The 14,086-nt window shown below is 44.0% G+C and overlaps 1 protein-coding gene across 2 annotated transcripts in view; it reads left to right on the top strand.

Moving 5' to 3' along the window:
- The first annotated feature begins 1,647 nt into the window (after positions 1-1,647).
- The window catches only part of LOC138453690 (uncharacterized), a 724,495-nt gene continuing 712,056 nt past the window's right edge, over positions 1,648-14,086 (top strand). Inside the window, exon 1 of one of the 2 annotated variants that reach the window (XM_069606759.1) lies at positions 1,648-2,159. In XM_069606759.1, the coding sequence (XP_069462860.1) occupies positions 1,931-2,159 (229 nt within the window). In that variant the 5' untranslated portion in view covers positions 1,648-1,930. The remainder of the gene's footprint in view (positions 2,160-14,086) is intronic. The other variant, XM_069606758.1, reaches the window with a different exon arrangement.

A 14,086-nucleotide genomic window follows, 5' to 3' on the forward strand; every position in this document is an offset into this window, starting at 1 on the left:
ATTGTGAGCACATGTCCTCGGGGATTGTGGGTAATACATTCTGGGGCGATTAGTGCAAGTCAGACCTCTGTGGAAATCCACGGGTGTCTTCTTTTCGTAAAAGCATAGGGTTCCCTGTTTTCCTCGGTGGCTTCGACACTCTAGGCCCAAATCTGTAGGTTGTCCGCATGAGCAAAATTCGTGAAAATCTGCTGTGCCGAAAGGCTTGGGGTTACCCGTGTTTTCGGCTTCTCCCTTTGCGGCCAGGTAGGTGCACCCACACATGTGGGGTACCATTTTTGTCAGGACACCTGTGGGAATGCAGGAAGGTACATTTGTTGTGTTTGCATGGTTTTCATAACGTTGCGACCAATTTGCTGCTGCCCTTTGTCACACAACCCTTTCATTTCCAAAATGTGACCTACATTTAGTCACTGCTTTAGGCACTATACACTTGTGTAGATTACAAAAGTCACCTACCCTTCAAAAGGTCTTCCTGTGCTCTTTCAAAAAAAATGTATGCTTGCCCTTCCTCACTATATTTGTTTTCCTTATTTACACATGCTAAGTACGTCTGTTTAGGCCGTAAGCATAAAACTCCTGTGTGCCATGGCTCCGTTTTTGGCTTGTGGTAGCGCTTGTTTTGTGACACATTACAAAAAATTTGTGATTTCCTAACTACAAGAGTCGAGGGAATGTAGCGGAGCATTGTTTTTCTCAAATTTCATAGAAGCTATTGCCGATACCGGGCCAACCATGTAGATCACATACCTTTTTTCTGTCATTTTTCCGCTTTTTCCCCCAAACTATAGAAATTTTCCGTTAGTTGTTGCATGATCTGGGCAAATCACCCCTTCCTAAACTTGGACTTTTGTCTACTTTTCAGAAATGTATGCCTTTCGGTCGTCCCATTCAGCTTTCCTACCCTTTTCTTCCATTCTGTCCATGCATGTCCTATTGGAAAAAAAGGCCAAAATCGCCTACCTTTCACAAAATGGTTGATAACCATATCAAAACAAGTTTTTTCCGTTTCCACTCAACCTGTTCTTGAAAGCCTGGAACATGTCAAATTCAGGACAGCAATCCATTTGTTCCTAGCTCTTACAAGGAAAAAACCACAGGCTTCTTTGTACATCAATTTTCTCCCTTTTTGGTTAATTTTCTCTCACCCCCCTACAGCAAACTAGGATTCCTGGGTGGCGTTAAGACCACCTACATGTTGGCCAGGATATCTCATGTTTGAATGGCAACATACCGAAATCACCAAAAAAGGTCTTGGCACTGGGGGGAAGGGAGGAACCCATGGAACTTAAGGGGTTAATGTGTCTCATCACAACAATGTTAATACAACAAAGATATTCGTTAAAAAAGGACCACATTTTACCGATACCTGGTAAAAAAAAAATGTATACAAAAAACGGGGGAAATACATTCAAGCAACAAAAAAGAAAATATATATATATATATATATATATATATATATGTGTTGTTAGCAAGATGTACATCTGAGAGCAGAGGTCAACATTTGCACCCGCACATCTTAAATGTTTTGTTCCCCTCGTTTACAAACCGGGCAAACCGGTTTCCTCTCTTTCCTGGGTTTGGCCTCGCATGGCCTGCGGCTGGCTCTGGAGAAGGTGGCGCTCGAGTGATGTCACTCCGTGTTTATTTATGCAGAAAGGCTTCCCCCGAACTGGTAGCGACAGCGGTTGGTTCCCCTGTTGAAAAGCCTGCACTGTTCCTACCCGAGTTATTCCACATGGATGTAGCTAGCATCCGGCTCTAGTACGCAGGGCAGGCGGCTGGTGCCAAGGCGCCTGCTGGTGAGGGTGGCAGTTAGCGGAGTGTCTGCCAGTCCAGCGCTGTACATGCAGGTATTCTGTAGTTTTCTTTGCCGTTGCGGCCAAACAGGAGCCGTCCACCCGTGGCTGTTTTCCAGGCTGGGAAAACAATGGGGCGCCTGTGTGAGAAGTGCTGGCGGGTTGTGCAGGAGCTGCTGAGCCAGGTGCGGGAACTTTGCTCGGGCTTGGGCCACAGAGTCCGAGAGATACTGAAGCGGCTTTGCGAGTGCTGCTGCTTGTGGCAAGGCGCCCCCTCCCGTAAAGGGGGCCTCTATGGGCCGGTTTTGCAGCAGCACGAGAAGAGAGCGGCTCGAGACTTTCTGCGACACCTGGAGAGCGGTGAGCGGGGACAGGGTGAAGGAAGTGTGCCCTGCAGGGGAAACGTACTGTACCGCTGCTGACTTCTCTCATGTCACGAGCGTTATCTCTAGCCTATCGTGGCTTTTAAGCCCAGTCCCGCTTTGCTTTCTGGGAATTGTATTTTTGTTTGCAAAAATTAACATTTCCTTTACAAATATGATATATGACATTCCCACACGGCCAAGCATGAACTATTCCGGGCTAAGAAACCATGACTGGCTGTTGGTGCCCCTTGTGACGTAGGGCCAGCTGGCAATAGTTGGAAAAGTAGGCAGGAAAAAGCCTTAATAATCTCGACTTGAATGTATTTCCTTTGTTCCCTTGAATCCAATGGAGAAAAAAACTCCTTACTCTGTCACCTGTGCACTCAGTGTTGGACTTTTTACGACATTGACTTGAATTTTAACTGTTTATCTTTTATTTTGAAAAGTGCTGGGTTTGACTTTAACAAACATATCTTCCCACGTTAAAACTGCTCCTTGTGCTTTACATTAGAGATATTGCAACTGTGATGCTCGAGTTCTAAATTATCTTTGGTGTCACTTTAGGATACCATTACTGTTTAAAATATATGTGCTTAGTCTGAGTTCTTAAGTTTCCCGTGGCCCACGTGTGAGAAGGCCATTCCAGTCCCGTTATTGGTTGGAATTCGGGAACGTGTAGTTTTTCCTACAGTTGACATGCAAAATAAAAAAAACTACAAGTCCAGGAATCCAAAGTGGCAAAACAGGATTGGATCGCCTTATCGCGCATGGACACATGAAAAGTGACACCTCTGGCTTAGTATTTCAGAATTGACCTCCTCTAGAGTTGACCTTTTATCCATTGTCTGTTTTATATAAAGAGTTTATATGTTTTCAGCATTAACTTATTGGGCATTCTTTCATTTGGTATTGTGTGATCCGTATTCTGTATCAGCCATCTCCCTTTCTAAGCGTAAATCCAGAGTGCTTCCTTAGTCGCATTTAACAGTGCGAGCAGGGACTAACTTGTTCGAAACTCTAGGGCACACACTACAGGTTGGTCCCTCTGAAGCCCCCCACTCCCGCAGTCGAGAGGAGAGGACCTCATAAAAACCTCCAAACAGCTGTCTAACTGCTGTTTCTGAGTCTCTGCAATGTACTGTTGTTGTGCATTGAGCAGACTATAGTCTACCTGATGCCCAGAGCTTGTTAATGCTACACACAGAAACACTTTGGGGAGATACACATGTCACAGTTCATTTCTTTACAAAATGGCAGTGACCTAAAGATGGCGAGGAAGGAACACGGGCCAGCATACCCACAAAGGGGCCCATGTCATGCGTGACTCCTTGCGTCAGTGATGGCTTTTCACTGTGCATTCTAAGGCTCGTAGTTCAATGTGTGTCCAATTATAAATATGGTATGGTATGGTACTGTTTATTTATAAAGCGCCTATACACAGGCAAGTGTTTTAAAACGCTCAAGGAGGGTGGGAACACGCAAAAAAAAAAAACAACAGCCGCTCAGAGCCCTTGAATTTCTGAAGCGAAGATGGTCTGCACAGGCAGATTAAGTGGATATCGTACATTTGACAGTTAGGAGACAACAAATAGGCCTGACAGCGATTCTGTGTTCTTTTCAAGTGCACATTAAGGGGTAAGACAAGGAAGGACAGAAAGATCTACAGGCAGAGCTGCAGTGCAAGTACAGGCAGGACGAGGGAGGGGCAGGGGACCAAGTGCACCCAGACAGTAGAGACTGTAGAAGTGCAGAGAGAGAAGTTCTCAGGATGTATAGCGATTGGGTGGGGTGCAGGGCCCTGAGGCAAGTACAGTAGGACTGGCAGGGGTGCCTGGGAACTGTGAGACTCTGGGGTACACCAAGCGGCCAGTCAGTGAGCCGTATGGAAGGAGGGAGAGAGGGAAGAGCAGAGAGCTAGGTTAGCAGAGTGAGAGAGAAGGAAAAGGAGAATAGGAAGGTCTTGAGGAGTTTCCAGAATTTAAGACTATCAGGCTCAAGACAGAGGGTGGCAGGGAGGCTGTTCAAGAGGGAGACATCTGCTGAGGAAAGGGCTCTCCCTCCAAATCTCTGTTTGGAGAACCTGCTCACTCGCAGAAGATTGGAGGTAGATGAGCGGAGGGCTCAGGAGGGACAGTATTTAGGAAGGTAGCTTTGAAGGTAAATAGGTCCCAGAAAGCCTCAAGGATCTCAACGTCCCAACATGAAGAGTTAAAAGCTAGGACTGTCTCTCAAATTGTCAACCATGACATGGGGCCAATTAATAGCCTCGTTGTAAAGTTTCCCCACACCATAACAAAAATTCACCTTTGTGGAATCATGCTCATACTTTTTCCAAGAAATAGTAAGACATAGTTACCAATATGACCCATTCCAAGCTGTAGGTGCTTATCCAGTCTGGGTTTTTTCTTTGCATTCTGGGACTTGTAGTCAGAGTTTTATAACAGGAAGTGGAACTACAAGTCCCATACAAAACTATACTTCTGCATATATCATATAAAAAGGCCATTGCATTGACAGTATACTATGGCGTTTTGTGTTTCACATCTAGGTGGCCCTGTAACGGGATTTGAATTCTTGCATGGCGTATGCCATTGTGTTTTCACAGCTAGATGTGAAAGTACATTGCCACACTATATGCTCCATGTTGACCGCGCCTATGTATCCTTAACAGAAAACTTTGGATAGTATTTCATAATGCCTCACATCTAATTATCCCTGCATTGCTTATGAATTGTGCTCAGTTGTGTTCAATTATATGCATCCCTTAAGGACACATTGCACCACTTTATCTTACAGTTCACCCCTTTTCGGCACCGATCATTCGGGTGCACCACTGTTGCCACAAAGCCCCTTTTGGCGCGAGAGCTAAATCGTCTGTGCTCATTTAATGCAAGGATGATTTAGGCACAGCTTCAAAAGGTCTCCTTTTAGGAACTGACATTGCAGTCTATTCCCAAATCGCCCTTGCATCTTCTGAGCGGTGGTGATTTGGGCATAGTTATCCCTTGCAATCCCTTGCAAATTCGACACATTCACAAGCGACTTCAAACAGCCCTGTCAATGTGTGGCATTTGCAGCAGATCGAAAAAGTTGGCTCACGCCGGTCCTCACTGTGGACATTAACAAAATGATTACCGTGAATATATTATTGCCAGAATCGGGGATCACAACAGTCCTTTTGGTAACATTAATGCACACCACACTGATCTCTGCTGGCACCATTATACATGTCTAAAGGATGGTGCAGATATAAGTGTGTGGTGCGTGGATAGGTTCACATTTGAAGGTCCCTGCCGGTTGCTGAGCGCTCACCTATTGAGGTACCCCTGGAGTAGCGCACTTAAGTTGTTTAATCTTCTACACAATTGGACATTGTTTCTGGGCATTACAAGGGAGGTACTTTACCACATATTGTGCTCCTGGTTTGTTCAGGTATGCCCATCTACTTCACGTAGTGTCTCACCTCTATCTCTGAGTAATCAGTTTGTATCTTTTCCTGATTGTGACTTGTTGCGTTTACAGATAGACACCCAAGCAGCAGCTTACATTGTGTTCTGTTGTGGCCTGTGTTTGGCTCACCAGGTTGTTTAATTTTGTCTGCTATTGTATTGCTCAGCTGAGCGTCCATGTGAGACGGACGCAAAAGGTATAGTTTTCTCAATGTTTGTCATTTATTAAATGAAAAGGAGTGAGAAACAACTTTCTTTCTCTATCCTAACAAGGATGTCCCAGCTTAGCCAAAAAAAAATAAAAAATAAAATAAAAACTTAGTGTCCAATATTTTCTGACCCTCACACTAATACATATAGCACACATGTACAAGGAATAATGGTCTGACTTCAGTTGAACAAAACAGTGCAAAAGTTAAAACTTAAATGTTTTCGAAAGTACTCCTTGTGACCAGGGTTGGACTCCCATTCCCCTGGATCAATTCCGGAATACACTTGAACAAGTTCTGATTCAACAAAGTTCTGTTCATTTCAACACAAAAGGTCTTTTCCATCCCTTGTGTCTTTCCACTTGATAAAGCAAATATATTTTCTACACAGATTTGTTCAAAAACCAAAGCAATAGTTCTTTTCCACAGTATCCTTCTTGATAAGGCAAACTACAGATCCATGCTCGATTGTACAGGGAAATTATTTGCATCGCTATTGCTAGAGAAGTTGGAGGTGTGGGCCAACAAAGCTGGAATACTGAGCCAGTTCCAAAGTGGATTTAGGAAAGGTTACACAACTACTTTGAACTTGACTATAATGGATCTGCTATGCACGAGGGCTAAGAAAAAGGGTAATCCACAATTGTATGCCCTTTTTATGGACTTCCGAGCCGCCTTCGACTTGGTTCGAAGAGATAAATTATGGTTGAAGCTGGAAGTTTTGGGATGCCCTGAAGAACTTCTTTATTACCTGAGACTTTTACACAAGAACACCACTGCCAAACTTAAATTAGACTCTCAGGGTAACATGACTAATCTTATCAATCAAAACAGGGGAGTTAAGCAGGGCTGCGTGACAGCTCCCTTCCTATACAATCTGTATACACACAATCTCCCTATTTCAATATCCGCAGTCCATACAATTGGAGCCACGCACTGCCCTGTACTTACTTATGCAGATGACCTTATAATCCTGGACCATACTTTCAGTGGGTTACAAAGGTGGGCTAATGCACTTTGGGAATACGCCGATACTAATGGCTTAATTATTAACTGTGAAAAAACAGAATAATGGTATTCTCGGGAAGCAAATTTGTGCGCCCAAAATTAGTTATAAAAGAACTTGAAATAAAATACACCCCTATATACAAATACCTTGGAGTGGAGATAGACGCCATAGACCAGTATTCTTCCTTTATACAATCTCAAAAAGTCAGAGCAGCGCAACTAACATCATTTTTTTTTTTTAAATTATTTATTTATATTATATACAATATATACAACATATCAACATATCAGCAACAGCAATATGTAAAAAAAAAAACAGGAAGTCCACATCATTGATACACCAATTTACCATCAAGAACTGCGGATGTACTATTTGGGGAGTTCTCCAGTTGTACAGGCAGGTATTAGCTCCCATGATAGTCTATGGACTGGAGGCTTTGTTGTCAATTGATCTGAAATGGCTCCAAGTGGTCGAGGGCAAATTTTGGAGGATACTGGGTCTACATCAGTGTATACCGATGGCGATCATCAGGCTTCAATCAGGACTCGTCTCTTTAAAATCTATCATCTTGAAAAGGAGAGCTCAGATGTATTGAAAGATGAACAACAATCTTGTGAACCCGCTAATGGTATCTATTTATCAAGAAATTTCCAAGGAGTCGTCGACTTATTTCTTAAAGACCAGATGGAAATTTTTTACAAAGAAATATGTTGGTCCTCTAAATGTAGGGGAAACGACGATTCAATGAAAATAGCTTTGTCTAAAAAGGTTGATCTCTGGGACTGGTTGGAAAACTATGAGCACTTGAGAAAACTTAAAAAAAATATCAATTTGTGCATTATATGATGTATTCATTCAAGAACCTGCAGACATATATGAACCTGTGTCCTTCCAGCAGTCTCGGACGATTTCTTCTCCTTTTGAGAATAGACCATTTGCCGGTTCTAGCGAATAAGGGAAGTTGTAGACAATTGCCTTCTGCCGATTGTGTAAAAACATAGCAGTCAGCGAAACAGCAAAACATCTTTTGACTCACTGCCCATCTCTTACGAAAATGTATATATTATACTATGGAAAGCATGTACAGGACTTTGAATTGGTAGGGGAATCTCTGTTTTGGTTCTGTTGTATTAACTCCTTAAACATAAAGATACACATAGCAATGTATAACATATGGTTGAAGGTTGAGAACACTCTGGGCATAGCTATTTAGGCTAACTAACCTGACAAGAGCTTTATTCTGGCCTGATGGGAATAAAGACGCCTTTGGACGTCAAGGTTGTGGCTTACTTATGTAGCCTAATTATTTCTATTTGTCCTGTATTGAGATTTTTAAGTATCATAATTCGAATTATAATTGTAATCATCACTTCTGTGTGTGTGTGTATGTAAAGCCATTTGAGGAAATGAACTAGTTTTAATTGTCACTTTGCGAAATTAAATTTAGATAAGTTACTTATTAATGTAATAATTTTATCTTTCTTTCTTGTGAAATGTGATAATTAATGCTATGAGTTTTGTTTTTTTAATGTGGAAAGTTTATACTTAAACTGTATCACATTAACAAAAATATTATTATAAGGCAAATGTTTCTTTAACAAAATACCAGTTCGAAAACCAAGGCAATTGTTTTCTCCACACAATGGGCCCCATTACGAGGCTGGCGGCCGCGGAATCAACGGTGCCGGTATGTTCATTCCGGGTTGCCACATTACGAGTTTGCTCTCGGGTGGCGATATGGGCAGACCAGACGTGCATACCGCCACCCCCGTCATTAACGGGTCCGTTGTTAGCATCCTGCCCATTCCCGTTGAGCCATATGGGGGCTCGAATGGGAATGGGGATGTTCCGGGTCCCGAAAAAAGGGAATTACCTGCAAAAGTCGGAATGGCCCGTTAATTCCCTTTTTTTCGGGACCCGGACCCGGACACGAGTTTGGAGGCAGCCATGCCGCTAAGAACAGCATGGCTACCTTCAAACTCGTAATGAGGCTCAATTTCTTTCTCGGACTCCAAAGTAAATCTTAGCACATCTCAATTATTCTTCAAATGGAAAATGTCAGGAAAGCACAACCACCACTCTTGGTGATGCAACCGTTTGTCAAAAGAACATAATTCTCAATGTTTCTTGTTAAACACCTTTTTACCCCAACCACATTTCTCTCAATCAACTGTTTCTTTCCTCGTCTACTTGCCGGCCACTACTAACTCTAAAAGGTTCCTTTCCTGGTTGACTCTACTGTCAGGAAGAAGATTCCTATCACTACAGTTGTTTTCTTTAGTGGCAATAAGGATTACAGTTTTCCCCAAGTTGACATCTCATAAATGGAGAATCATTCCCTTTTTGCATTCTTGCCTCTTCTGAATAACCTCTTTGCTGTTGGCCATATATGTTTCCCCAATTTGACTTCTCATAAATGGGAAATTGCGCCCTTTTCACCTTCTTATATTTCGCCAATAAGGGGTGTTAGTTAGGCTTTAGTCTAGCTCTCCTTGCCTCCCCCTCCTATTACTTTGCTCTCTGATTCCCCATGTCCTATTTGTGGGAGCCGAAAACATTATGCAGCGCCCTGTGTCTCTTCTGAGGCTCACCGGTTACTGTTGGCGGCTTCACTGTTCTTAGGTGCTGTGCGGTACAGCGGCTCTTCTAGGCAGCATCTCAGGGACTTCTCTGTTTCTCCCTCTGGTAGGCTTGTCTGATCGGCTTCCCATTTGTGTGTGTATCTCTCTTTGGGAGGCTTCGCTGATCAGCTTCCTGTGACAATGGCTCTCCCTGTTTCCTTGTGGACACTGACTCTGCCGTTTCCTTGCTCTTCTACACACCTGCTGCTCCGCACACGCTCTGGTCCCAAGCTGCAGCCTGGGTGAGCAGAGTCTCTCCTGCTCTTTCTGCTTCCACCACCTTCTTCCCACAGCTGCGTTTCATCTTAAATTTTAACGGTCCCACTCAGGTGCATTGAATCCAAGCAGCTAGACTGCATATTCTTTTAATCCTCCGACTCCTGGTCCTTCTTCCCCGTCCCAGCAACACAAGCATTATGGATCCTGAGGTCCATAATTGGTTTGAGCTTTTTATGTCCATTGATTTCTATGAGACTGCTGATCTAACGTTATCAGAGTTAGGAAATGTTATAGAATCAATGTGTGACATAACATTAGACTTCCACACAAGACCGAATCCTGACTATTAGAGGATATCACATTAGATTTAGTAATTCCCATGGTCTGAAAATGATTTTGTCTCGGCAACCTTTCACAGAAGTTTCTTTGGGTTTCCTCATGAAAGGGACTTGTGCAATTTCACCAGGCCATCAGATACTTGGGAATGATAGAAACATTCATCCTCACAATAAAATGAATACTGGGTCCCTCCCAAAGGAATCACCTGTCCCCCCCCACCCCCTGACAGCATCTCCTCCCATGTGATCTGCCTGCACGATACCACCAGAGGGTTAGGATCAGGTAGCATCTGCCTTCCCCTGGCCACATGGGAGGAGAGCTTAGGCTGGGGTTTAGTGATGACTCTGCAGAAGTCATTACAGTGCACTGCCAGATCTTGTGCTCAGCGTTGCTCATAACCAGGTATCAAAAGACCTGCCATTATTTACACAAAGTCCCACATCTAACTATCCTTGGGCGGGCACTGGTTTTATCTCACTCCTAGTATGGCTTAATAAAGCTCACAATTTCCCAGCACTACCTTGTTACCGATCTCCTATGCATCCATAATATAGCTGTATATTGCACTCTTTTATCTAGATGCTGGTATTGTATTTGTCATTTATATAGTGCCTTTCCCCCCCATTTGTATAGCCTCAATGCGCTTTGTGATTGGAACGCCCTGAGTGACCGTAGTCCATGTGTGGGAGATTCGAAGAGATCATTTATAAGATACGTGTGTGTCTTTTGCCAGGTTAGGACTTAGGTGGGCTGGCTAAGCTCCAGTAAGCAGTCCGGAGCTCAGGCACGTGGGCGGGTGCTGTTGGTGGTTTAGGATAGATTGCTAGTGACGGAAATTCAATATGTGTCCAGCTAGACCAAATTTATTTGTAGGTTGTTGCTGTGTGCTAATGGCAGAGATGTTGAGGTACGTCGGGGGTATCAGTGTGGGTGGCTATGCGAGCTGCTAGACCAGAATTGCGTAGACAAAGCTGCATTCTGAAGTGAATGGATGTGGGGCTGTGCCTGCGGCCTGTGACCACAGACGATGTGCAAGATATACATACCTTAATCTCAGATGGAGGTTATCTTCAACATCGTATTTCTAGGTCCGGAGAGGGGCCTGGAGCGACGGGGGAGTGATGGACGATCATCTGTGGATGAGGTGAATTTATCACCTAGTTTTGGGATACTTGGATGGAAAGGGAAACGGCTAAAATGGGGGCACAACAGTACAGGTAAAACACCTAGATTTGGGATACCTGGATAGAGGGAGAAATGCCTAAAATGGGGGCACAACAGTAAATGCAGAAACACTTAGATTTGCAAAGAGCGCCTAAAATGGGAACCCAAGAGTTAATTAAAAGGTATTTAAAGGTTGGAGCACAGCAGTTATAGGAATATGACTTACTATCTAGCAAACCTTGGTAAGCTATGTTATGAAGCCGAGAGGGGCGGTATGGCTTTTTGGAATACAGCAATTGCTGTAATCCCCTCCCAGACTGCTCTTAACTTGTCAGTTACTGCTGGTTGATGGTGGCAGGCTTCACAGGTGAACACAGATTGGAGCAGCTTCTTCGGGAGCTGCCCTTTGCCTTGGGGCCTTTCGCAGAGGCCTGCCTTGATAGTACATCTTAAAATGGGATATGCGGCCCAATCAGTGGTCTGGGCAGGGGAGCTGAGGGCTAGGAAAGAGCAGGAAACCAAATGGGGAAGGCAGGGGGAACGCACCCACTAGCGCCGAGATAGAAAGTAAAAACACAGGAATCACTAAAATAATGACAGTAAATGAAGATGAAGCTCCAATGCGTGCAACAGAGGCTGGAAGCACTCACTTGCTTAGGCTGTGACCTGAAGATGGCAGGCTGCGTAGTGCGAGGGCACGGCCCAATCAGCAGTGGCGAGGGTCGGGAAATGGGAGCAGAGGCCAGGAAAGAGCAGGGAGCCAGGCAGGAGGAACGTGCACACTAGCACCGAGATAGAAAGTAAAAGTACTGCAATCACTCAAATAATTACAGTTAATGAAGCTAAAGCTCCAATGTGCGCAACATGGGCTGGAAGCACTAACCTGCGCAAGTTGCAACCTAAAGATGCCTAGCAGGTTGCGTGCAAGGGCAAGGCCCTTGAGGTGTTACACGATAGGCTCAAGGCCCAATCAGCGGTTGGGGGATGGGAGGTCTGGGAGGCAGGAAAGAGGAGGAGCCGGGCAGGGCATTTTATGTACTGTTGCGTTTCATATTCTGGGTATTCCTAGAAAACAGATGCATCGTACCTACATCACGGCATCCTTCGAATAGTGCACTGAGTTGTTCCACATTGTATGTTTCGTCTTAGGTGCCCTTGTGAAAGAGCAAAAAACACACATCCAAATATCCCTAAAATAACACTCCAAACTCCTCAATTCCATATACCTCTCCGTTTCATATGTGGGTGTTACAAGAAAGAGAATTGCATTGAACTGACATATATGGGTGTCTCTGTGAAGGTGCATTGCCATAGTATGCCTTGTGTTGGTTACACCTTGCTATCGCGAAACCAAAGCCTTGCATTGTTTACATACTGTCTCACATTTAAATACCCTTAAGAAAATGTTCTACATTTGTATTCTTTTGTGCTCACTTATAGGCAACCCTTAAAACGTAGACTGCGTAGGTATATATTGTGCTCTGTTGTGTTCCACGTCCGGTTGTTCCTGGCATGGTGCATTGTATTGTCCATTTTATACACCATTCTGTTTCATATCTAAGCATCACTAGGGTGGCTCATTGAGTTCTTACACTTTGTATGCCTTTTGTGCTTCCTAACTAGGTATCCCTGTGAAAGCACATTGCAATGTACTCACACCCAGTTATCTCAATTGCTTCATTTCATAGATTATTGTGCCTTCTATCTAGGCGTCATTGTGAAAGGACATTGCCTTGTACTTACATCTAGGTATCCCTTGTACTCACATCTAGGTACCCCCAAGACAGGCCATTGCATTTTTCTACCGTACTGTATATGTGGGTCTATCGTAAACGCATTTTACGCTTCAGGTTGCTCACAGCTTGCTGTGCCTAATCAAAGCCTTACATTGTTTTACCTACTGTCTCATTTCTAACTAAGCCCTAAAAAGTGTATTGCATTGACTCTAAATTGTACTCGGTTGCCCTCACAAATAGGCATGGCTAAAAAGCACATTAATTTGCTGTATGTTTTGTCCTGTTGTGTTCCATAACTAGATGTTACTGGGAATGCGCGTTTGATGGTTCCTTTTAAAATACTGCTGTGTTTCATATCTGCGTGTTCTTTTTATGCACTCTGGTGTTTCACAACTGGGTGCTGCTGTGCTAGTTCATCACATTGTACTTCTTTGTATCCTTTACATGGCGCATTGAGTTGTTCCATTTTGTATACTATCGTGTTTCATAAATGTGTGCCCCTTCGAGAGTTCACTTACTGTGCTCCATGTAAGGAAACCATGGAATCAACAGTAAGACGACAGACACAGGCAATCACAGTTCAAGGGTGTTTATTGAACTTAAAAAGAGTTTGAAAAACACCCATTTAATCCTAAGTCTAAAAATGGGAGGAAGCTAAGACCATCAAATAGTAACGCCGTCCTAGTGGTGTCTTGTCAAAACAAAAATGGCCTATGCTAACAAAAACTTATTACCAGCCCTTACTCTAATACAACAAAATGTGAAATGCAAAAAGGAACAGTGCTCAAAATACTATGTCAGAATGGTAGAGCAATAAAGCTCCCTTCCCCACGTTTTCAGCACGGGGGAAGGGAGAGCACTCGGGCTCTATAGCTCACTCTGGCTTCTCTGATCACGAGGATGCAGTCTGTAAAGCACAGCAGGACCTTCTAAGACAGAGGGCCTCATTATAACTGTGCCGGTCCTGGCCTACCGGCACTGTTACCGGACCAGCCCAGTGCAATTCTGCGGGCGGGTGCTGTCCTGCTCGCCAGGGTCAGACCTGCCTGGCGGGACGGCACCCGCTCGCAGAGTTCTCATGGGAGCACTGGCACTGTGTCTTCCGTGTACCCATTCCCATGGAGTTGGGACTTAAAAAATGACTGCCGCCTGACTTCCCGCCCCCCAGACTTGGAA

This window comes from Ambystoma mexicanum, chromosome 4p (assembly GCF_040938575.1).
Source record: "Ambystoma mexicanum isolate Mex_15411 chromosome 4p, UKY_AmexF1_1, whole genome shotgun sequence".
NCBI lineage: Eukaryota > Metazoa > Chordata > Amphibia > Caudata > Ambystomatidae > Ambystoma > Ambystoma mexicanum.